This window comes from Lepidochelys kempii, chromosome 14 (genome assembly GCF_965140265.1).
Source record: "Lepidochelys kempii isolate rLepKem1 chromosome 14, rLepKem1.hap2, whole genome shotgun sequence".
NCBI classification, from domain to species: Eukaryota; Metazoa; Chordata; order Testudines; family Cheloniidae; genus Lepidochelys; species Lepidochelys kempii.
In genome coordinates, this window is record NC_133269.1 from 22,253,079 (window position 1) to 22,278,540 (window position 25,462).

At 48.8% G+C, this 25,462-nt stretch overlaps 1 protein-coding gene and 1 long non-coding RNA gene across 10 annotated transcripts in view; one reads left to right on the forward strand and one right to left on the reverse strand.

Moving 5' to 3' along the window:
• Positions 1-2,076: 2,076 nt before the first annotated feature.
• LOC140897452 (uncharacterized) lies at positions 2,077-13,564 on the reverse strand. The gene is made up of 3 exons (XR_012154736.1): positions 12,825-13,564; positions 5,308-5,364; positions 2,077-3,282 (listed from the first exon to the last, which is right to left on the reverse strand). It is a non-coding gene; the product is annotated as an uncharacterized lncRNA (long non-coding RNA).
• ARHGAP44 (Rho GTPase activating protein 44) overlaps positions 11,907-25,462 on the forward strand; it is a 153,030-nt gene continuing 139,474 nt past the window's right edge. For 3 of the 9 annotated variants that reach the window (XM_073310155.1, XM_073310163.1, XM_073310164.1), the window contains exon 1: positions 12,799-12,893. In XM_073310155.1, coding sequence (XP_073166256.1) covers positions 12,814-12,893 — 80 coding nt within the window. In that variant the 5' untranslated portion in view covers positions 12,799-12,813. Of the gene's footprint in view, positions 12,310-12,798; positions 12,894-25,462 lie in introns of those variants that run through there. The other 6 variants (XM_073310156.1, XM_073310158.1, XM_073310159.1 and 3 more) reach the window with 4 other exon arrangements.

Sequence of the window (25,462 nt, forward strand, 5' to 3'; positions counted from 1 at the left end):
TGGGTTTGCTCCCCGCCCTTCCCTGGTCCCCCACACAGGGGCTCCCGTCTGCATCAGGCTGGGAGGAGCGTATGTTTGTCTGGTTTTGCACCCTTGGGCTCATGATTTCTGGGAGTCCAGTTGAACCCAGGACCACCCCCCACCCCGCAAGCTGCTTCTGGAACGGAGTGAATAACTGATATTTTAGTCTAGGAGCCAAAGGGAAAAATCTGGGGAGGGGAGGGGAAAAATGTTGGTCTGTTTTGAAGCAAAATTGAACTTTTTGTGGTTTTTTTTTTTTTTGTCAAAATGAAACACTGAAAAAAAATTAGTTTTGGATCCAAAAAAATACACAAAACAAAACCAAAAACCAAATGATTTTTTTTATTTTCATTTTTTGTTTTGTTTTCAGGGTGTTTTTCAATCCAAAATGCAGGGGGTTTTTTTTCAGTTTTTCGTTTAGTTTTTTGTGTGATTTTTACCTTTTGAGGGGGAGGAAGTTGTTAAATCTAGCTCAAGTTACCCACAAAACATCATTGCAAAATGAAAAATGGAAACATTTACAAACCGTTTGGATGTCTTCTAAAAAAAATTTCCCATGAAGTCTAATTTGTAAATAGTTTTGCAAAAAGAAAAGGAGGACTTGTGGCACCTTAGACTAAAAAATTTATTTGAGCATAACCTTTCGTGAGCCACAGCTCGCTTCATCGGATGCATGCAGTGGAAAATACAGTGGGGAGATTTATATACACAGAGAACATGAAACAATGGGTGTTACCATACACACTGTAACTAGAGTGATCAGTTAAGGTGAGCTATTACCAGCAGGAGAGGGAAAAAAAGCCCTTTTGTAGTGATAATCAAGATGGGCCATTTCCAGCAGTTGACAAGAACGTGAGAGGAATAGTAGGGGGCAGAAATAAACATGGGGAAATAGTTTTACTTTGTGTAATGACACATCCACTCCCAGTCTTTATTCAAGCCTAAGTTAATTGTATCCAGTTTGCAAATTAATTCCAATTCAGCAGTCTCTCGTTGGAGTCTGTTTTTGAATTTTTTTTTGTTGAAGAATTGCGACTTTTAGATCTTTAATCGAGTGACCAGAGAGATTGAAGTGTTCTCCAACTGGTTTTTGAATGTTATAATTTTTGATGTCTGATTTGTGTCCATTTATTCTTTTACGTAGAGACTGTCCGGTTTGGCCAATGTACATGGCAGAGGGGCATTGTTGGCACATAATGGCATACATCAAATACCAATATAAGCTTATGCTCAAATAAATTTGTTAGTCTCTAAGGTGCCACAAGTCCCCCTTTTCTTTTTGTGGATATAGACTAACCCAGCCGCTTCTCTAAATAGTTTCGGTATCTCCAACAAAGCATTTTTCAGTGACTTTACTATTTGCCCAAAAAAAAAAAAAAAGCCCAGCTTTACTCCTGATGCTGCTACCCCAGGCAGCCACCTTTCCATGGTCTGCTTCTGGTATCCAAGTGCCTCCTCCAGCGATGGGCTAAGGAGGGCAAACTAGGCAAGGAAAACTGGCCGGTCGTTAGTGCCCTAGCCTGGAGCTTGGGAAAACCAGGTTCAATTCCCTGCTGTGTAACAGACGTGTGAGACCTGGAGTCAGTCCCTCAGGCTGTGTCCCCACTAGGGGTGTGAGTCCTCAGTTGCAGAGACATACCCTCATCTGAGCTCGCAGGCTTAAGAATAGGGTAGCCCCAGTGGCACAGGCTGGCCACCCAGAGGACCTCCCCACGGGGCTAGGTGGGTTTGTACTCGGGCTAGGTGCTCCCATTGCTACGTTGGCTTTTTAATGCGCTAGCTCAGATGAGAGCTCGTGCGAGCATGGCTAAGTGATCTGGGAACCACACCCCAACCTCCAGGAGTAGATGTGGCCTGAGTCTCTCCAGGCTTCAGTTCCCCCTCTGTACTGTGTGGGTAACAGCGCTGCCCTGTCTTACCGGGTGAGTGAGGACAAACACATTAAAGAGTGAGTGGTGATAAGGTACCTGGAAACGGGGACCAGATAAATGCCATAGATAGCCTGGGATTCTCCTCTTGTCATGCCGACAAAACTACACAGGATCGTTTCAGGGGACAAGACAAGATGTCACATTTATTATAACACAATTTGATTTAAGACTAATAACTAATATCTAATACCTATGTGTACCACCTCCCCCCCACCCCCAATGTTGTGCAGCTGCTATATAGTTACCAGTCCTGAATGTAGCTTGAGTTCGTAGCTTGTGGCGGCTAACTGGCCAGGAAAGCCAGGCCCAAGGAGGGGCTGGGTCTCTTTTGGGCATGCACCGATGCCCTTCCATGTTGGCAGCAGGATGTTACCCTCCAAAGTCTGCCATCTCACCCATCCTTTTTGTAGGCTTTAGTTTGAATCCAGAGTCTATAGGTCTTGCTGTGTCATGCTGCTTCTGGGTTTGGTGTGATTGATCACCTGTCAATTGCAGACATGACTGGCTTTGATGTTTCTTCAATTGTGCTTTTGTTCTTTTCTTTTTAGGGTGGACTCCTCTTGCTTTGTCAGGGCTCTTGTCTGCATCTTCAGCCCTTGGTGTTTACACTTTATTTCATCAGGACAGGCTGGGGCCAGAGGTTGATTCCATCATCCATCCATACCTCATTCACACATCTAAACTACGCTAATAAGATTACAGCAGGGTTTTGCAGAAATGAAGGTTTTGCAGCAAGCTTTTACAAAATGGAGAGAGCATTTTAAAATGGAGTTTGGGACAAGTTAAAATAGAGTTTGAGTTACAATATGGACAAGTGTAATGAATGACAAACAGTGAGCAGAAGTTACAATGTTGAAACAGTGCAAGTTTCAGCGATTTAAGCAGCAATTGGATTGAAAGTGAAACTCAATTAGCCAGTTATTGGGGTTTTATGAATGAATGTTGTTTCATTCATATAACTTTGCTTATGAAGTTATATTAATAAAGTGAACAATTAAAAACCATTTCATTGATCAGTTCTACACTCTAGCAGGTGGATTTCCTTCCCCTGTGGCTCATACTGCAGTTGTCTGTGCTGGAGGGCATGGTCTGGCAGCTCCATGGATAATGAAAGGAAGGAGACAATACAGGAGTCAGTCTAACTGGATTCCTTGTCCATGCAGCCAGCCTGTCATACTCACTGTGGAAATTCCCCTTGCAGGAGACGGGAACAGATGCCAGATAATCGCAAGAGTGGCCGAGCTTTTTGATCAAAGGAAAAATTTAGTCCCAGGGCTTTCTCATGTCTCCGCCAATGACGTCCCATTGTGCATCAGAGACCTGCAGATGCCTGGTGAGAAATGAGAGATGTTTTCATGACTGCTGTGGTTGTGGCAGATGCCCCTTCATAGCGTATGCCTGGTTGCTACTTTCCCTTTTGCAAACAGCAAGGAAGGGTGTGAGGGTTGTGAATCAGCATAGCACCTAGAGGTAGCAATCGGGGATTGAGGCCCCAGGGCGCCATGTGCTGTACACAAATAGAATATACAGACAGTCCCAGCCCAAAGAGCTTACAAGCCCATGCTTTATTACTAGGAACTCGGCCATGAAAACAGGCTGGCAAGATGCTCCTGCTGTCTGGGACACCCAGACTGCCTCAAGGTGAGGATGTCCCATCCAGACTCTCCAGTGTGGAATAAGCAGCAGATGAGCTCTTCATGACAGGGGTTCTCGGTTCCTACAAATGGCTCTGGCCCTGGAAGTCAGAGGGAAAGGAACACAGAAAGGATGTACTACAAGTGGGCAGCATGGGCCCGTGGTTAGACCATGACACTGGGGACCTTTAGTCTACTGCCAGCTCTGATACTAATCTATTATGTGACCTTTGGCAAGTCACTTCATTTCTCTGTTCCCACTCCCATCCCTTGTCTGTTTGGTTTGTAAGCTGTTAAGGACAGGGGATATGCAGACACAGTGCCTGGCAAAAGAGGGCTCCCATCTTAGACAGGGAGGTCTTGACACTCTAATGCTGCTAGCAATGAAGGTCCTCCATTGTTTCTTCACAGATCGTTTTCAGCAGGGCATGGGCAGCATTCTCAAGTATAAGAGTGTTGGATGTTGCAATTTAAAACACCCCCAATTTCAAAGCAGGGATTGTGGCAATGAGCATTTGCCGGAGTATAAGTCCCCACAAGCATAACACAAGTGCCCTCTCAGAAGGGGAGGAAGAGTTTAATTCAGTGCATACTTATATGCAGTGGAGGGATTTCCATATTTCTGCCTCTGCCGCACCATACCTGCTCCATCCATAATCCCAGGGCCTGATCTCAGCCCTCACTCCTCCTTTGCCAGTGCTATACCTAGCATCAAGCACACCCAAGAGAATAACCATGGCTCTGAAATGTGTGGCTCCTTATCTGCCTGTGCCAGGCGCCAGGGAGAGGCTGGGAGAGCTGCCGGCTCCTTGCTGACACTGGCTTTCTCCGCATCGGCAGAGGGGAAGAGGAAACGAACTAGCAAACTAACATTTGGGAAGATCCAGAATAGAAACACCCAGGCAGGGTTTTTTTGGAATGAGTTCTGATACGCCTACGCCTGGCAAGCAGCCTGAGCTAAGGGCTGCCTGACTGATCCTATTCACGCTGAAGTCAATGGCTTCTCCCAGGGCAGGATGGGTCCTGTAGTGGGGACTCTAGAGCAAGGAGCACCCAAATCATACACACACAAACTTCCCCCCTCCCAGTACACACTCCCAGATGGGTATGGTGCATGGTATAGCAGAGGGGATGGGCACAGTGACTGATATAGCAGTGGGGCATAAGGGATGGTATAGCAGCAGCCCCAGAGGGCTTCGCTGCACTAAACAGACCCCTTGGCTCCATCTGAAACCAGCACGGATATGTGCATTAACATGGGGGAGGTTTAGATTGGATATTAGGAAAAACTTTTTCACTAAGAGGGTGGTGAAACACTGGAATGCGTTACCTAGGGAGGTGGTAGAATCTCCTTCCTTAGAGGTTTTTAAAGTCAGGCTTGACAAAGCCCTGGCTGGGATGATTTAACTGGGAATTGGTCCTGCTTTGAGCAGGGGGTTGGACTAGATGACCTTCTGGGGTCCCTTCCAACCCTGATATTCTATGTGCTGTTATTTCCCTTATTCAAAAGAATACTGCAGTATCCGACAGTACTGGCCCACAATACTGTAGTACCCTACAACGATGGCCCAGAATACCATCGCTAGCAGCAGAGTAAGTGCAGTTTGGGCCATTACAGGATGATGAGAGTCAAAGGAGCATTCCGGACGGGACTTGTGACATGCATGCTCCTTCCCCTGACCCGGAGTCGGGTAATGCCCCCAAATTCAACTCTCACCTACCCTGTCTGGGTGCCTGCCGGCTCCGCCCAGCCTCTGCCAATAGAAATGTCTGAGGAGCTATAATGACACCAGATGAAGAGACCATTAGACAAAAGAATCTATTGGTTGTGTGCTATGCAACAATTGCGCATCCGAAATGAACAGTGATTACAGGAGAGAGTAGCAGGGAAGCTGCTGATTAATTCAGAAAGGGCTTTAAATGGTCACCGCATGTAACAGAGACGCTGGGGCTGGACCGGGGGCACCGGGGCTCCTGGGATCCCTTTAGCATTTAGCATGCAATCCGTTGGCTCCGAGGACAGGAGCGTAGTCTTCCGTAAGTCAGCCGTGCCGGGTACACACAGGGGGCTGGAGCTCCACTGAGGATCTAGCCCAGTGTGTGTGCCATTACAAACACGCCGCTGGGAATGCCAGGCACAGGGGCAACAGGAAGCGTGAATAAGGTTTTGATAGAAAAACAAACTCTTATCAAAAAGAAAAGGAGGACTTGTGGCACCTCAGAGACTAACCAATTTATTTGAGCATAAGCTTTCGTGAGCTACAGCTCACTTCGTCTGATGCATACTGTGGAAAGTGTAGAAGATCTTTTTATACACACAAAGCATGAAAAAATACCTCCCCGCACCCCACTCTCCTGCTGGTAATAGCTTATCTAAAGTGACCACTCTCCTTACAATGTGTATGATAATCAAGGTGGGCCATTTCCAGCACAAATCCAGGGTTTAACAACAACGTCTGAGGAGGGTGGGGGGGTAGGAAAAAACAAGGGGAAATAGGTTACCTTGCATAATGACTTAGCCACTCCCAGTCTCTGTTCAAGCCTAAGTTAATTGTATCCAATTTGCAAATGAATTGCAATTCAGCAGTCTCTCGCTGGAGTCTGGATTTGAAGTTTTTTTGTTGTAATATCGCAACTTTCATGTCTGTAATCGCGTGACCAGAGAGATTGAAGTGTTCTCCGACTGGTTTATGAATGTTATAATTCTTGACATCTGATTTGTGTCCATTTATTCTTTTACGTAGAGACTGTCCAGTTTGACCAATGTACATGGCAGAGGGGCATTGCTGGCACATGATGGCATACATCACATTGGTGGATGTGCAGGTGAACGAGCCTCTGATAGTGTGGCTGATGTTATTAGGCCCTGTGATGGTGTCCCCTGAATAGATATGTGGGCACAGTTGGCAACGGGCTTTGTTGCAAGGATTGTTGTTACAATGCCCCTCTGCCATGTACATTGGTCAAACTGGACAGTCTCTATGTAAAAGAATAAATGGACACAAATCAGATGTCAAGAATTATAACATTCATAAACCAGTCGGAGAACACTTCAATTTCTCTGGTCACGCGATTACAGACATGAAAGTTGCAATATTACAACAAAAAAACTTCAAATCCAGACTCCAGCGAGAGACTGCTGAATTGCAATTCATTTGCAAATTGGATACAATTAACTTAGGCTTGAATAGAGACTGGGAGTGGCTAAGTCATTATGCAAGGTAACCTATTTCCCCTCCTTTTTTCCTACCCCCCCCCCAAACATTCTTGTTAAACCCTGGATTTGTGCTGGAAATGGCCCACCTTGATTATCATACACATTGTAAGGAGAGTGGTCACTTTAGATAAGCTATTACCAACAGGAGAATGGGTTTGTGGGGGGTGGAGGGGAGAAAACCTGGATTTGTGTTGGAAATGGCCCAACTTGATTATCATACACATTGTAAGGAGAGTGATCACTTTAGATAAGCTATTACCAGACTAACACGGCTGTTATTCTGAAACTCTATCAAATCTCTCATGACTCCAGGTGGTGGGGCTGGGAGCTGTTTTCTGGTACCTGGCTGATATTGCTGTGTATCTTGTGAAATCAGCTGCTGCCTTTGCTTGCAACTGATTCTACAGCCTGTAGAGCAGTTAGCCCCAACCCAGCTGAAGGTCAGCTGGGACCCAGATTCAATCAGCAGGGCTGTGTTGGACATCTCACAGTCTTCCATGTGTGGTTTTCCTGGGGCCAGTTTGCTTTTCAGTGGCTTGTTGGGCTCATTTCAGTTCCCAGGGAACAGGTATCCCCATCCATCTGGCACCTTCATTGAGAGCCCCAGCTAAATTAGTCTCTTCTCCACCATGCTGTGCTCTTTTGATTTCCACGGGCCAGTTCCTCTGCACAGCTCCACTGTCTCCATTTCCTTTCTCCCACCTTTTGTCTTGTCTATGTAGGCCCAGGTCCTGCAAAGGCTTGTGCACACACTTGACTTCAGTAGTGCAGAAAGTTCAGCACCTGCGTAAGTCTTTGCAGGATTGAGGCCTTTGGTTGTAAACTCTTTAGAGCAGGGATCGTCTCATACTCTGCATTTGTACAGCGCCTAGCACAATGGGACATGTAGGTGCTACTCTACTACAAATAACAACAACAATGGAAAAATGGGACTAAAGTATAGTTATATCCCCAGTTGTGTATTTCCTGAGTGGATCTAAGACAGATCTTACACACATACACATACATATGTATTCATTCTTGGGCTGAGACCAAGTTTGGAAAGTTTCCTCCCAAAAGGGAAATTGCTTAAATATCTCCCAGTGAGTAAAAACAAGGGATTAAAATGGCAGTTGAGTTGCATCCTTAGGGCTTGGTCTTGTATCAAGATCCACTATCCTTGGCCCCTGTGTTTATGCAGAGTCTTGCTGGATTTCCCCAGGGGTGTAGGGCTCCAAGCTAGCAGATCCTGGGGTAGGATCAGGGCCTCAACTGTAGCTTTTACTTCCTGTGAAAGCTCCATGCTGTGCTAGTGTTGGTTGCAAAGCATTGTGGGATGAAAAGTGCTAGACTGGTGTCAGTTTCTGGGCCTAACACAGCCTTGGCATGAGCAAGAACCATTCAGTCGAAATCGGTTGCGTCTCATACACCAGTGCTAAATTAGGCCCATTAGTACTATTCATTGTTAATGCTATTTCTTCCCCACAGCTACCAGCCTGCTACTTTCCCTGAGTGCTAAAGTCACTGAAAATATCTATTTGTGATGTTTCACACTCTTCCTAGCAAATAACTGAAAAAACCTGCTTCCTTTCCAACATACCACCAGTTCAGTTAGTGTAGGGTTGCTCATGAAAGTCCTGATCCTGTAAACACGCCGCACCTAGACCTCCATTAAACAGTCAACGGGAGCTGGTTTTGTCATGTAGGTGCTTGAAGGATTGGGCCTGTAAACTGAGTGAAGACACTGGTTTGTTATTGTTACTGGTAGTGTTTATGGCTGCACGGCTGCACACAGTGGTTTGTTATGGTCATAAACACTGGGTTACTGGTAGTGATTCTCCAACCGGAAACAAATGTTTTGGAGAAAAAATAAATCCTATAAAAATCCTACAGATTTTGCAAACAAATGTCAGGAGAAAAGCAGATCCAATTTTTCCAAATCCTCTTCCCCACAAGCCTGACTGTCCTCAAATCAGACCTAGGAAAGAGAGGAGAAACTCACATTGAAACAGGGTGCTACATCCTTAACTCACCACACTGCCCCCTACAGATCTCAAGATCTGTAGGCGTTAACATATCAGTAAATGGGCTGCAGTAGCTAACTCAGCAAGATGAGTTGAGGACAGAGCTTTACCCTTAGCACGGAATTTCCTGGCTTTTTCCATCAGGCAAACATTAATTTTTCTCCTGAGTTTCCAAAGAGCTGAAATAAACATGGCTGGGGGGGGGGGGTTAATTAGTTTTTTAAACAATTTAGCAACCCTTCCCCAGTTTGTTATGAGGCCCAGGCATCTTTGTTTATGCATCAGAATCCTTCACCGTTAGCTCAGCCCTGTGCATAGCACTTGCTGACCAGTAGATGGAGCATTGTGGTAATTCGGGGACAACAAAAATTGCAAGCTACTGCATTGTGTCTTCTGATTTCCTAGTGGTGAGCTGGGATGTATTTAAAATAAAAAAAAAAGCAAATATGTAAAATTCAAAATGATTGCACCTCTTCAAGTGTCTAATATGACAAAGACCTATTCAGTGGGCTCGGCTCTGCTGTCAGTTGTAATCTATTAAGTGCACACAATAGCCTACATCACAATAGCTGAATACCTAAAACTCCCCTTGATTTCAATGGAGGCTGCAGGGGCTTTGACTCCTAGAGATAACAACAATACCAGCCTCTCATAGACTGTTTTTCAGCCACAGATCCCAAGGGAGGGTTGGTCTCACTTCACAGATGGGGAAACTGAAGCATAGAGTTATTGGCCCATCACAGAGCAGGTAAGTGACAGAGCTCTGACTAGAACCCAAGTCTCCTGGTTCTTAGTTCAGTGCACTAGTGTGACGAAGCGGGAATGTTCTTAATGTTTTGCATGAGTACTGTGTGTGCCTCAGTTTCCCCTATGTGTTGTACAAGTATCTAGGTGGTGGGACAAGGGTGTGTAGTTGTTGCAGCGACCCCTAGAGGGCAGGTGTGATGGCTGTCTAGCTCTCTTGGCCCAGACAGTGGCCTGACACACTGTATCTTGGCAACTAATGACTGGGGCCCATCCTTTGCAAGAGCCAGCTGGAGGAGTTGGAGAACAGAGAGAGAGGTGGAGGCGAGGTGACCAGTTTGCCTGAAATGGAGGACATGCAAATGGGCATGACTGAGGGTGGGCTGCTGGAAGCTGGGCAGTCTCCAGGTTTGGGACTCAGGGGGAGAGCTCACGGCTCTGGGTCTCCCCAAGATGGACTTTACTAAATGTTCCTACTTTCTGTGCTAACAAGATCTGCTCTACGCTGTGTTCCGGATGACTAATAAACCCTTCTGTTTTACACCACTGTCTGGGAGTCACTGCTGACTGCAAAGTTGGGGTGCATGGCCCTTTGGGGCATATAATGCTTCCCCGGGTGTCCCATCCAGATGGATTCACTGTGGGGAGCTCATGGCATGAAACAGGGGTGTTGAATGCCCTGAGGTCAGACCCAGGAGGCGCTGAAGGGAAGGAGGCTTGCCCTAGTGAGAGTATGCTCTGAGAGGTGTCACACGACAAGGGGTCCTGTTGGAACTTCATTTGGAGCTGTTCCAGAGCACCAGGCTTGCTCTCCCGAGACAGCTAGCCACTGGACCAAGCTGAAACGCATACGTGTGCCCTGCGAAGATGCTAAGCTGGTTTCAGTGCAGTCTTCACAGTCCTGTAGAAGGCTTGCACAAACATAACATCATTTCATACCATTTTTGTGGGTGGAAATGCTGGCTGTCTGCACAGTCCTGATGTCGTGGGCTTGATGGTGATTTTCTGAGGCTTGCCCAAGATAAGCTCTCTGATGGTGTCGCCGAGCTCTGACCACCTGCCACAAAGGGACTACGTACTGAGAAATGGTGTGAAGTAAATAGGATGAAATTCAGTAAGGACAAATGCAAAGTACTCCACTTAGGAAGGAACAATCAGTTGCACACGTACAAAATGGGAAATGACTGCCTAGGAAGGAGTACTGCGGAAAGGGATCTGGGGGTCATAGTAGATCACAAGCTAAATGTGAGTGAACAGTGTAACACCATTGCAATAAAAAGCAAACATCATTCTGGGATGTATTAGCAGGAGTATTGTAAGCAAGACACGAGAAGTAATTCTTCCGCTCTACTCCACACTGATTAGGCCTCAACTGGAGTATTGTGTCCCGTTCCGGGGTGCCACGTGTCCAAGATGCGGACAAATTGGAGAAAGTCCAGAGAAGTGCAACAAAAATGATTAAAGATCTAGAAAACAGGACCTATGAGGTAAAGCTGAAAAAAATGGGTTTGTTTAGACTGTAGAGAAGATCAAGAGGAGACATGATAACAGTTTTCAAGTACATAAAAGATTATCATCAAGAGGAGGGAGAAAAATTGTTCTCCTTAACCTCTGAGGATAGGACAAGAAGCACTGGACTTAAATTGCAGCAAGGGTGGTTTAGGTTGGACATTACAAAAAACTTCCTGTCAGGATGGTTAAGCACTGGAATAAATTGCCAAGGGAGGTTGCAGAATCTCCATCATTGGAGATTTTTAAGAGCAAGTTAGACAAACTCCCGCCAGGGATGGTCTAGTTAATACTTAGTCCTGCTGTGAGTGCAGGGGACTGGACTAGATGACCTCTCGAGGTTCCTTCCAGTCCCACATGTCTATAAAATAGATTGGCATGTATGGACATAGATAAATAAGGTGAATTCTGCAACTTTTAACATATTAAAGGCTTGCCTTTGAATTGAACGCACAAAACCCCACCTGCTCCCCAACCAGCCAAACAGGGAAAGTGAAGACCTAGGGAGAAGGAGTCCCCCGGTTGTGTCACTGCTTTGGGGGCAGAGCATTCCCCAGACCCAGCCTGCTGATCTCTGGGCCTCGAGTCCCTGTCCCACTCAGGTCTTTCAGAGGCTTGGAGGGGATGCTGCAGGCAGCAGAATGTTTGCCCTGGGGGGAGTGGCAGGGCCCTTTGCTGGGCAGGGATCCCTTCCCCAGTCTGCTGGGCGCTTGGCTTGGGCCCTCCCTGCGATGACACGGAGAGAGGGGCGGTAATTGCTAATTACCCCTCTGCAGCGCGCCCCCTTGCGGCGGCTTGGGAGGGGGTGAGAGGCGCCGAACTACATCTCCCAGACCCCCGGCCCGGGCCCGGGCCCGGCCCGGGCCGGGCGAGCAGCCGCAGTAGCAGCCGCCATTGCCCCGGCGAGGCGCTCAGCAGCCTGCAGGGGCGACGCGAAGGTGGGAGCAGGAGGGGCGCGGAGCCGCGCCAGCTCCATGCCGCAGGATGCGCTGAGCAGGGGGTGGGAGCTGCCGCCGCCGCCCGGGAGCATCGCAGCGCGGCCGGGATGGGGGCGGTGAGACGCTGCCGGCCCCAGGCTGCCCGCTCCGCCCGCCGCCGCCGCCGCAGCCGCAGCGCCCGAGCCGCCGCTCTCCCGTCGGGAGCCATGTAACCGCCCGGCTGCTCGCGGATCGCTCCGGCCCCCGGCTCGCTGCCGAGATGAAGAAGCAATTCAACCGCATGCGGCAGCTCGCCAACCAGACCGTGGGCAGGTAAGGGGCGGCCCGGCGGGGAGGGGAGCGGGACCGAACCGGGGCCCTGCTGCGGGTGGGGGGCAGCAGCCTGGGGAACCCCCCCCCCCCCCCACACTCGTGTGTCCGGTCACTTCCCAGCCAGGGGCCCTTCCTCCCGCTGCGTGCCGCGCCCCTCCCCGTGGGATCGGGGCGCCCTGCTCGGCTTGCGTCCCTGCCAGGTATTTGCTAACTCTCTGCGAGTGGCCTCGCAGCTCCCAGACCTGTGTGTAGTTTCCCCCCTCCCTACCCAGCCTCCTTCCCCCCGGGAAATCCGCCAGTCAATCGCTTGGCTTCTCTCTTATTCCTCGGATACCCCCCAGGCGAGCTGCTGCTGGGGCTGGACACAGGCTGGGGCTGTGCAGTGCCCATCGGTACCCTGCGCAGTGGGTGCCTTGTACCTTGTCAGGCTGCTCCTTGGCCTGACGGGTTGTGTTAGGAGCCTGCTGGCTTGGGCTATGGTATCGGTGCGGTGGATTTTTCCAGATGCGCCTCACCTGGATGGCTGTCCCTGCGTATTCACTGGCGTGCCCCGTCCTTTATTCCTCCGTGGCGTTTTCTGGAGGGTGAGATCTCTGCTGGCAGCCTCTCGCTGGGCTCCCACTCGCCTGGCCTTCCTGAGGGGGTCAGCGGCAGTAGGAGTTCGCAGGGGCTAGAGAGGAGGTTAGAGCAGGTGTTGGAAAGGCTGGGAAGGGAGAGAGATGCTGGCAGCAGGCAAGAGCCCAGCGGTAAACAGGGCACAACCCGGCCAGCCAATGAAGTTTGCTTTGGACTCTGGAGTCAGGCCCCGATCCTGCAGTGAAATGGGGCTCTGCGGGGGGGTGGGCATGCACAGCTGTGGCCAGATCAGGGCTTTAGCGACGCTCCCCAAAGATGGTGCCACTGATAAAAGGCACAAAGAAGCCAGACTAAGCGTCAGCTATGTTGTGTTGTGGCCAGGCCTGGTCCAGTCCTATCCACCTGGACTGATTGATTAAGGAGGCTCTTTGTGGTGCCAGTTAAACTCCACTGTGGGGATGAACATTGTTCTGTTTCTTTGATGACTGGATGTCGTTCTTGGACTATTGCAGACCCCATATCAGTTTCTCCGGGTTTTGGCTTTGACACTGAACTTATCTCAGGCTGAATCCGGTTGGCTGGTGCCTGGATGGAGCTGGCAGGGTTGGTCCTGATTCTGCAATGAGCTCTATGCAGATGGATCCCATCAAAGTCAGTTTGGGCGTGGGGGATGCCCGGGGCAACTCACCGTGGGATAGGATCTCGATTGGTTGTCCTACACCCATCCCTAGGGTTATGCTTGCTAGGATTGGATGGAGCTTGGGAACATCGGGAATACTCTGCGTGATCTGATGTGCTATCTGGGACTGTGTCCAAAGACATGGTTTGGTTTATTGTTGTATAATTCTCCAAGATTTTGCAACGGCTGTCTATATAGAGAGAAAGGGGGAGAGATTTCTTTCTTTTCTTTCTCTAATTAAACAAGTTCTTTTAACTGTCAGAGAGGTGCAGGGGCAATGGAAGGGGAGGGCGGCTGGGTGGGTTTTGTGGAACGTTATAACCCAGAAAATGCATCCCCAGGGCAGTGTATTTTGGCTTCTAACCTGTTTGTTGTCAGAATCTCATACGCTTTCTAACCATTGGAGTGATGGTCTTGAAAATAACAAGCCCGTGAATTGGCTCAGTTCACGTCACACTTGTAAGCTGCCCAAAACGGAGTTCACCATTCCGAGCGATCTGTTGGGGTGTCATGTCTCTGCTTTTGCGTCTGTGCAGTTCACAACCACAAACGGAGTGACCCTGGCGGCCTCTGGTAACCCGGCCCCTGTGACTGCTCTGTTTTGCATTAGCTCACGGAGGTTTGTTGTTTTTATGTCGTTTGCTATGCAGCTCTGGGATGCAATGCGATGCTGTCTTGCCACATGTTCTGATTCAGGATGGAACTTGCACTCATGCTTAAGTGCCTCACTTTCTATGACACCAGATCACACCGAGCAGTGGCCCCAGTCAGTGCTTGGGGCCCCTTTGTGCTAGGTGCTGTGCACCCAACTCACAAAACACGGACCTTACTCAAGGGCTGTCGGATGCAAGGTTTGAAATCCCAAGAAAAATCCAATCAGCTCAGACTCGCAATGATGTCATTTTTATTTCTTTTTGCTTTTGGAGGAGGGGGACTGAACGGGTCCTCTGTTAGACCTTCACCATGCACAGCGAGGGATTGCATCGGCCCTGGGTTGAGTTGCTGTTGCACTATAAAACTGCATGGCACTTTGCAGAGAAGAAACGATAGATTCCCTGCCCCAAGGTGCTTACGATCTCAGGTCTGGATCGTGCAGTGAGTGCTGCACAGAGGGGCCCCTGAAGTAGATGGGTTTCTGCAGGGGCATTCGGATCCACCGGCATTGATGTCATTAAAGGGATCAGGTCTTAAATTAGCCGTTGCACAGGAAGGGCCTGAGGAGCGTGGCAGGGAACAGCAGGGAAGGATCTTACGATGCACTTGTCACATCTGCCTGTTGCTTGGTGTAGTTCTCAAGTGATCAGATGACGATTAGGCGCACTGTCCAGAGTGAAGGCTGCGGTGAAGCTGGGCTAGAGGGGAGAGGTGACTTTTGAGGCGTGCTCTCAACGAGAGTGAGATAGTATGGCAAGCAGCATCAGATGCTCGGTGGGGGTGGGGATGTGTGTGAGGGGGGGTTTACAGCACTACCCGCCCCAAGTGTTTAGGAATCATGAGAGTGCCTGAAAAGTCATGAGATGTTTCTCACTTTGGGGGTATTTCCCTTCTGGTTTCAGAGCCTTTGGGGATCATGTTTCTGGCTTTTCTCCACAGCCACGAGGGCTAGAAACATCCTTCTTTGTTTCAATGGAAGTTGAGGTTCTTACATCATCACCTGGCTCCGGAAGCTGAAACTTTGCAAAGAGCATCAGCTGTCACGAGGCTGGGGATAAAATCGCAGGAGTTGGCAAGACTGGATTTACCATTGTAACTATGCCAGCCTCTGGATCTGAACTGTGAGTCGAGCAGACCCCGCTGAGACACTTGCTCTGTGGAATCTGGAATCCTGACCGATAACCTACTGCACATGTGGAGCCAGCTGTTGGAAGCCAGGCGGCTTGCTGAGATAGCTGGTGAACAAAGTGTGTGCTGATTTGAAGGCATGTACTTCTGGGACCTCAGCTGGAGCAGAGCTAAATCACTGTTCCATCTCTTTTGCAGTGTGAGTATGTGGGGTCCCGGCCCTCCCTAAACAGATGGCTTGGTCTTAGCGTCGCTCTGCAGGGTGCTTGCTTTACTCATTTGCTGAGAGCCTTCTGTCCTAGGAACGTATGAATTGCATCCACATCAAGCCCGCATCCTGTATCCGACAGTGACCAGTATGTGATTCTTCAGAGGAAATCTCTTCCTACCCCTGGTCAGTTAACGGTTGGCTTATGCTCCAAGCCTATGAGTGTTTGTATCTCTCAGCCAGTCTCTTTGGTATGTTGTCTAATCCTAGCATGGATAGTCTCAGCATTCATATAGGTGTCTAATTCTCTATTGAATCCTGCTATGCTATTGGCCAAAATACTGTGGGGTGGCCAGAAGTTCAAGAGCCAGGAAAACAGAGGTTATTTAGTCATGTGTATTGATTTTTGGAGCCATCAGTTTTAATAAATAAATAGGCAACTATTGGAATGAATTTTGTCAATTTTTTAATGTCATTAGGTATAACAAAGGGGAGCGAGAGAACTGCCCTCTCTAGGCCTGGCACTGAGACATGCCAGAGGTATGCATGCGATTTGGTTCTGCTCCCTTTGAAGTCCACAAGTCCTGCCATGGATTTCCATGGGAGCGGGATGGGTGGGGCATGTGGTAGCAGACCCAGGTGCTGGGATACGAGGCGATGGCTGGAGGCACAGACCTGGGGAGCAGCACATTCGGAAGCGGTCCCATGAGGAGGTTCGTCAGTGCTGTCTGGGAGAGCAAGCAGGGCTTGGTATGGCCACGTGGAGAGCCGTGCTGGAGGGGGGCTGCAGGTGAAAGGGACTTGGCAGTGGTCAGAACGGGGTTGACTACGGAGGCTGAGGAATGGATGGAGGTTGGAACTTCTGTTTAATGATCACTAAATGTGGTGCTGAGTAAAGGATCGTCCCGAAGAGGTGATGTCCTCACACAGGTCCAGTGTAGGTTGCAGCTGGGCGAGCTTCCTGCAATGCATCTGAACGGGAGGGGCCGCTGAGCTGGAGGGAGAGCTGTTCATCCATCTAACCCCGGGTCTCAGTGCTGAGGTTGCCAGTTCCTGTCTGTTGTAGGAGGGCTTTGGTGATATCGGGACTGAAACTCACCAGCCCCTCCCACAGCAAACAGCTGTCACGAAGTAACAGCCTTCTTTCTCTGTGGATCGTGTCCCCAACATAAGTCACTTGCTTTCATTTGTCTGTAACGATCCCATGACGTGGTTTGTAATAGCCGGGTTTTCCCCCTTTCCCCTCGTTGTTGTTCTGCTTCACCCTAGAGACGCTGCATCTTAGTAGCATGTACATAATTTGTAATCTGCTCTAGGATCTTTTCAGACCAAAATCAGTACAGAAGTAGTGGGGCAGATAAATTCCCAGCTGGGGTAAATCGGCTTAGCTCCATTGGCTTCAGTGGAGCTGATCTACACCAGCTGGGGCTCTCACTCCTAAGTGATTATTATGGAGGCACTTCATAGAGATTTGCCAAGGAGTTACACAGCTATTTGCTAGACAGCGGTACAATGGCCAGTTAGGACTTGGGTGGTATTCCCAGTTCCGGAGGGGGAGTGTACTCTAGTGGTCAGAGCGGGGTCAGGAATGCTGGGCTCCGTTCCTGGCTTTGGGAAGGTAGCCCGGTCCTGTGGACAGAACAGTGGTTTCAGACGACACACCCAAGTACATATATTTGGCAGCTTCTTTCTGAGAGAGAGAGTGTGGCTAGAGTAGTGGCTGTGAGTAGGGGCTGCTGTTATCAGGGGCCTGGTCATTACAATGAACTTGTGTAACATTTCAGTTCCCTTATTTTTGACGTGAGGTGGCTAATACTCAGCTGATTCCTAAGGCGGATGTACAAGGTGTGAAGGGGGGTGAAGTGCAGGTAAATATGAACAGCAATGGGTGGAGCTGGTGAGACTTGAATTCATGGTATCCTGGCTTCCAGCTCAGTGCACCTTCCACTAGGCTAAGGGATATTTTGACATAGGGAGGGTCTCTCTCTCTTCCTCCAGGCCAGAGGCATGTCAAAATGAGCCTGACCCAATGCTCTGTGGTTAAGAAATGGTGCCACGAACCCCAGCTCAGTCAGAGAGCAGTACCCAGGGTTCTCCAGGCAAAGAGGCTACACGTTCTGGTGCTGGGTGTCTGGCCTCAGAAACCTGGAGTCTGTCGCTGTAAGCCTGCTGTGTGGGCACTAAGGGCTTGGCTTCACATCCAGCATGACAGCGACACAACTGCACTGCTGGAATGCTTTAGTGGAGATGCTCCTACGCTGATAGGAGGGCTTCTCCCATTGGCGTAGTTAACCCACCTCCCTGAGAGGGAGATAACTATGTGGATGGGAGAAGCTCTCCTGACGATAGCCCTGTTTACCCGGGATGGGGGGGCTAGGTTGGTAGAACTGTGTCTCGCAGGGGGGTGGATTTTTCACACCCCTGAGCGACGTACTTAAACCAATATAGGTCTGTAGTGTAGACCTGGCTTAAGAGGTGTCCCATATCATGGCATTCCCAGAATGCTCTGGGTGGGCGTCACGCCTGCCTAACCCTTATCCCTTTTAAAGGAGCTTTTTCCTTGCCCTCGCTGGGATGAGTGGGGCCCACGCAGGCCATGCTATTCAAGGTGTGTGTGTGCCCTGCAGTTACCCCCAAGGCACTGATATACGTTTCCATGTTGTCTCTCTCTCTCTCCTCTTTTCCAAATGCAGCCAAGCATTTTATTTGGCTTCCCCACTGCTGCTGTGCACTGAGCAGACATTGCCACTCAGCAGTGAATATAGCATAATAAACAAAAAAGACACGGTGGATTATTTGTTTGTATGTTTCCCCAGGGCAGTTAACTCACAAGGAACAAATGATTTGCATTTAATCCACTGGTTGCTTGCCTCTTTGGATCCAAGGTGCCTTACTGCCTCACCCACCCCAAAATCTCATTTCCGAGGTATCCTTCCCCCGACTCCCATCTTCAGGGATGGGAGTCATGCTCACAGATAACAGCAGGCCTCTGGTCCACATTCTGAAACAGATGCAGACATCTGTATGGCTGCTCCCCACTGTTCCTTTAAATATGTATTGGCTGCTTTAAGGGGGAAGGATAATATCCTGGAAGAAGCCGGTTTAATTTGATTCAGGTCTTTTGAGGAACTTTTGTCCCAGAAAACAATTTAATCTTTCCAGAAGACTGGCAATTCCTTCCCCCACGTAGGATTTAAAGGAAATAAAGGCTATAAAGGATCATCTGTATTAGGAGCTTAGCTCTGGTGGATTTGCATCAAAATGTGCACGACAGTTCATGCTAGTGGCTGCTTTTTAGCATAGGAGTTAAAAACAGAAACTGTAATAGAGGTGTGAAACGGGCCTGCCAGTATCAGAATTACTCCAGCTTCTGCTGCTGCATAAACCTTTCCCTAGCAGCTGCAGTGTGAAACTGCCATGATTCCTCACCACTTGGCTGTGCCCTGAGGGTTCTGAATGGTGCTGCCGGGAAACTGACCTGAGCTTTGTCAATTTCACTCTGCTGCAACTTGGGAAAGTGTAGGGACAGCAGTAGAGCCAGAAAGGCTGCCTGCAGACTCTGGCAGACAGCACTGCATCGATTTATGTGCTTCGATTTGGAAGATCAGTTTCATAACCCTGAGTCTTAGAGACATTCATTTTGTTAAATGGCAGTTTGTATTCTTCTGCAGAAGCTGCTGGTTTCGGCTTCCACCCTTGCTAGGGAAAACAAATGAAATTTTCCAGTTCAGCTCATTCAACAGTAAATAGATTAAATTAAATGCACTTGTACTTTTTTGCTCTGATATGCAAGTCTTTTATCTGAGGCCCTTTTAAATAATAGTAGTGCATTGGAAAGTGTTACTGGCTGCCATCAGGTGGGTCTTTGGTCATTAGACAATCACTGACCTGGTTGGGGGTGTGCTAAGCTCCCTTCTTTTAGACTAAACTCCAAGGAGCAATTAAGTCCTTTTACATAATGATGGCTAGAAACAATAGGAGGTTACTGCCCAAGGCTGTGGGCTGCATGGCAAAGCCTGAGCAGGGCTAAGCCATGTGGTCGGAGGGGTTCCCGATTGCAAATGCAAAGGCTGCGGGATTGTTTGGCAAGCTCTCTGTGTTGTGGCCGGGGGATGCAAAAAGCCAGCAAAAGACCATAGAAGCAGCCATGAGAGGGAGAGCTCCTTGGGGCACAGGACTCGCTGGAAAGGCATTGTTCTGTTCAAAAGGATGCTTGTCAGCTTGAGATGTAGTCACTTAAAAAATGTTTCCAAGTCGTCTCAGGTTTCACACCTGTCCCCGAAGGCCCCTGCCAATTCTTGTGCTTTCACAGTTCTCTTTTCCTTACAAATGTCTTCCTCTCCTTGGTTGCTGCATGAAAGACCTGCAGGAACAGTAGAAGCAACTGACTCACCATGTGAGAAAAAGGCGAAACTGACAATACAGTAGTGCTGCCAAATGCCCAGTGGAAACAAACTGAAAATGGAGAGGGGAAAAATGTTTTTTTTTACTTTCCCTTGGTTACAGTGGCTCAGCTGTCACCTGTAACGTTAGTTAATGAAATGCGTTCAGACAGTTGACGGTTTTATTATTTATTACAATAGCACCTGCTGGCCCCAACTGAGATCAGGTTCCTATTGTGCTAGGCGCTGGACAAACACAAAGTGAGAGGCAGCAGTTTTAACTTGTTTTGCACTTCATCCAGCCTCATTCACTAGCAGAGGGTTGTTATGTTTGGGTGTGCAGCATTGCAAGAGACATGCATTAGATTCCAGTGCCGAGGCCGTGATCCTGCGTATGCTTAGGTGCTAAAGCAGCTGAGTGAGCTCATTTGAAGTTGATGGCCCTGCTCGGATGGTGTCATAAATATAAAGGGAAGGGTAACCACCTTTCTGTATACAGTGCTATAAAATCCCTCCTGGCCAGAGGCAACATCCTGTTACCTGTAAAGGGTTAAGAAGCTCAGCTCATCTGACTGGCACCTGACCCAAAGGACCAATAAGAGAACCAGATACTTTTGAATCTTGGAGGGGGAATGGCTTTTGTTTGTGCTCTTTGTTTACATTTTTGTTCTCTCTTGGGACTGAGAGAGGCCAGACAGAAATCCATCTTCTCCAACCCATCCTAATCCAAGTCTCCAATATTGCAACCAGTATAGGTAAGCCAGGCAAGGCAGATTAGTTTATCTTTTGTTTTATGTGAATTTTCCCTGTGTTAAGAGGGAGGTTTATTCCTGTTTTCTGTAACTTTAAGGTTTTGCCCAGACAGGGATCCTCTGTGTTTTGAATCTGAATACGCTGTAAAGTATTTTCCATCCTGATTTTACAGAGGGGATTCTTTTACCTTTTCTTTAATTAAATTCTTCTTTTAAGAATCTGATTAATTTTTCATTGTTCTTGAGATCCAAGGGTTTGGGTCTGTGTTCACCTGTACAAATTGGTGAGGATTATTATCAAGCCTTCTCCAGGAAAGGGGGTGTAGGGCTTGGGGGGATATTTTGGGGAAAGACGTCTCCAAGTGGTCTCTTTCCCTGTTCTTTGTTTAAAACGCTTGGTGGTGGCAGTATACTGTTCAAGGCCAAGGCAAAGTTTTACCGTGGGGAAGTTTTTAACCTAAACTGGTAAGAATAAGCTTAGGGGGCCTTTCCTGTGGGTTCCCACATCTGTACCCTAGAGTTCAGAGTGGGGAAGGAACCTTGACAGTTGCTTAGGTAAGCACGTGCAGAAATGTTGACGTGAAGATTGTAAGTTCTTTACCTAGGCCCAGTTCAGGACATAGCTGAAGCATATACTTAAGCAGATACTTAAATCTGAGAATGTGCTAAAGTGCTTTCATGAAATGGGGATCTTAGATGTTAAGTTCTTTGGTGCAAAGGTCTCTAGGTGCTATTACAGTATAATAATAATAGTAATTTTCAATAATCTTCTTAATCTCCTTGCTGGGCAGGGCTCCTTTTATGCTCTTTTAAAAATCCTCCATTTCCAACCTAAGCCACTCTGCCCTTTGTTGTCCCCTTTGAAGCGCTGTGTGGTAGATGCAATGGCTTCAGGCAGGGAGAAAGAACAGAGCTCCGCTCTCCCTTGCTAGCTGCAGAGCCTATCTGTCTTCCCAGATGACTCAGGCAGGAATCATCTTTCTTAGTTCCTCCAGGGTCCATCCCACTAGTTACAAGTGGTGTCGCTGTGAGCCGATATCAGATCAGCACAAGGGGTAATTTTGTGTGCAGTGGTCCTATCCAAAAGTGCCATCCTAAGGGGATGGATGCTTCTCGTTGACTGCGCTGGGAACCAAATTCAGCTGCTGTGCTGGCTGCTTGGCCCCAAAAGCTCTAGGGGCAATTTGCAAATGCAGGGGAGATTCCTATTAAAATCAGGGGCTAGATTCGCCCTCTGGGAGCAGCTGTGATGGAGACAGAATTCAGCTCCAGGGCAGGGCAGGGGGCAGTACTGATCCCTCCCTGGGCAATTCTGCCAGTTTTAAATCAAGGCGGAGCTGCAGAGGAGCGCTACCCTGGAAAGATGCTGAATCCATGTACCTCCCTACCAGCCTGGCCCGACCCCTCTCTGGCCAGCCTTGCCCACTGCAATGGCTTGGTCTGGACGCTGGGCAGAGCAGAGATGGCGTGAGCTGCTTGCATAAGCTGTGTTCTCTATGCTGACAGATTTACCACCCCAAAACCCAGGGAGTGATCCAGGCCCTAAATGTTTGTTGAAACCCTTGGAGAGGCTTGAATCCAAACCTTGGATCTGGGCCCCTTGGAATATTTTGGATTCTTTCTCTTAGTTCCTTTGGAATTGGGTCAAGGTCGTCATCCAGCAGATACAAATGAGATGCCGACAAATTTCAGAACATCCCAGGAGTTAGAGGGCTAAACTGACCTCTGGGTTATACCCGCGCAACCCAAGATCTGGCAACACCATTGACTTCGGGGGAGTTACTCCAGGTTTTTGTTGGGGTATCTGGCCAGTGTGTATCATTTTATTTTTATTTTAAATTTTATTTTATTTTATATTCCCTTAATAAATTTGGGCCCAAACAAATGGGGGGAAGTGGCCCCCGCCCTGAGAATTGGCCCGTTTTGTGGCCGATCCAGGAACGGCTGCCCCTGCGAGACTTGTTTCTGTGAAATGATGGCAGCTGTGTTAGCAAATATCCGGAACGTTCTCAATGGCAATTGACATGCTGTGGTGAAGGTGCTGTAACTTGGGCCCACCTAGCCTCAGTCCAGAGTCCATCGGGAACGGTGCCAAGTGCCTTGGATGGACTCCTCAGGCACCCCAGAGTTTATGGCACTGGAGATATGTCGTCCATTGGGGAAGAAGGAAACAGGACCTAATCTGATGCATTATAAACTCCAGATCACACATTGTCTGTTTCCTGTGGACCCTTTGGCAGTGAAATGAGCTGGTTTGGGGGAGGGAGAGCTGGATTCCAACTCCATTTTTTCCTTTGCCTGCAGCCTTCAAATGCATTTGCTAATCCTCTAGTAGAGAGACTATCATAAGCGAGAAAAGCTAATCCACATGCTGAAGGAATCCAAGTCAAATCTGCTACGGAAAGCAAAGAAAGTAATGGACCAAACGACAGCAGCTCAGATAGCCTTGAAGGTCCTGAGGCTGCACAGACACAGCGAGAGAGTCCCTTGCTAATTCTGTCAGCAAGCAGGGGAATTACTGTTGTTTGGGCAGAGCCAACAGTAAAATATCCAGGGCATAGCCAGCATGAAGACAGGTGCTTCCAATTGGAGCTCGATCCTGCAGGCTCCTGTGCACATAAGTAACTCTACTCATGTGAGTAGGTCCCTTGAACTCGAATGGCAATACGCAGGGCAGGGCGTGGGGCCAAGCTGCAGGCGAAGCTAATGCATCTCGAAACTCCTGCAGAGCTAGTCTAGATTGTTTTACACGCCACTGTCTCCTGTTCCCTTCCCTGGGGACTGCTCCGGGAAGGCTTGTGTGCTCCAGTGATCCGGAGAGCCATGCCAGGGGGAGTTCTGACAGCTGGTAGGGCCAGCCAACCCAGACAGGTCAGAGGGTAGGGACCAAATGCAAAGCAGTCTGCTGGCTCCCCAGGTTGCGGTTTGAGTGAAAGGCCAACAACCTACCCCTGTAAAAGAGCGGCCATTCTGGCAAAGAGCTGTTCAGCCCCTGTGGGATGTCCGACGGCCCGGCAGGCTTCAGAGTGTTTCTCCATTCTTGTTTGTTCACGTTGCTGGGGGGTGGGGAGGCTCAAGTTTGTTGCGTGGGCATGGTCTGAGCAGAGGGTATCGGCCTAGCAGGATCAGGAAGGGGCGCTCAGCCCGAGGGGGGAAACGAATGGAAGGGACAGACCAGGGCTGAGTTTTGGGGGCAGTCGTGCTTCATGAGCTGGATGAATGTGGCACGCGTGGGGAGTTAACGACGACTCCTGCTGTTAGAGCCAGCCATGGTGTAAGGGCATCGTCTCCCACTCAGCAATGCCTATCATGGCGTACCTGCATTCTGGGCTGCGTTTGACCCGGTGACCTGCAGGTGAAAGGCCTTTACCAGCTCCCCCAAACATCTGCCTTGCCCACAAGTGATTATACCCAGCTGTTGTTTTTGATAGTTTTCCTGGTTTTTCAAGGGTGCTGCATTTCATCTGGCTGGTAAATGTACTCTCCCTACTTCTGTTATGGTTGGTAACGAATTCTCTGGAAAACCTGCCTTCCCTACCGTAGGGGGACCTGTTTCTTCTGTTCTTCTTTACACTCAGGATGAGTGGAGCCTAAGAAACCTGCCTCTGGTGATGTGTTGCTCATCTGGCTACCAGGACAGGTTCTCTGCTAAAATCCCAAGACCCCACTACCACAGTTCCCTAGCAGTCATTAGTCACTCTCAGTGGGAATTCATTACCTGTGTTCAGTGTTGAAAGTTTTCCCCTACTGGACATATTATTGGGTTCATCTGTGCCTCCAGTCTTCAGGTTTAACTAGCCCACCCTTCCTTTCTGCTAAACATCACTTGCGTCGGTGTCTGCCGCTCTTGGAGACACTTAAGTGTCTTGATTATTGTAGCATGCCATTATTATTAACTTTGGAGGATTACTGGGACTGAGCTGGTCTTAAAACAATAACAGAATTCTCCTCTCTGCTCATTAGGGTTACTGCAGCTTGGTGGCCTAGTGCATTAAATCCTTACCTAAATAATTGTGTTCGGAACAGCCCCTTTTTAAGGCATCCCATTAAAAAAAAAAAGTGATAAGCCATAGAGAGCATTGGTTTAATGGTTAAATCATACAACCCGGGGTCAGGAATTCTGGGTTCAAATCCTGTCTCCGACGCTTACTTGCTGTGTGTCCTTAACCTCTCAGGGTATGTCTACACTATGGAATAAGGTCGAATTTATAGAAGTCGGTTTTTTAGAAATCGGTTTTGTATATTCGAGTGTGTGTGTCCCCACAGAAAATGCTCTAAGTGCATGAAGTGCATTAACTCGGCGGAGTGCTTCCACAGTACCGAGGCTAGAGTCGACTTCCGGAGCGTTGCACTGTGGATAGCTATCCCACAGTTCCCGCAGTCTCCGGAAGGTTCTGGGTTGAGATCCCAATTCTGGGTTGAGATCCCAATGCCTGATGGGGCTAAAACATTGTCGCGGGTGGTTCTGGGTACATATCGTCAGGCCCCCCTTCCCTCCCTCCCTCCGTGAAAGCAAGGGCAGACAATCATTTCGCGCCTTTTTTCCTGAGTTACCTGTGCAGACACCATACCACGGCAAGCATGGAGCCCGCTCAGGTAACTGTCACCCTATGTCTCCTGGGTGCTGGCAGACGCGGTATGGTATTGCTGCACAGTAGCAGCAACCCATTGCCTTCTGGCAGCAGACGGTGCAGTACGACTGGTAGTCATTCTCGTCGTGTCCGAGGTGCTCCTGGCCACGTTGGCGGGGAGCACCTGGGCAGACCTGGGCACA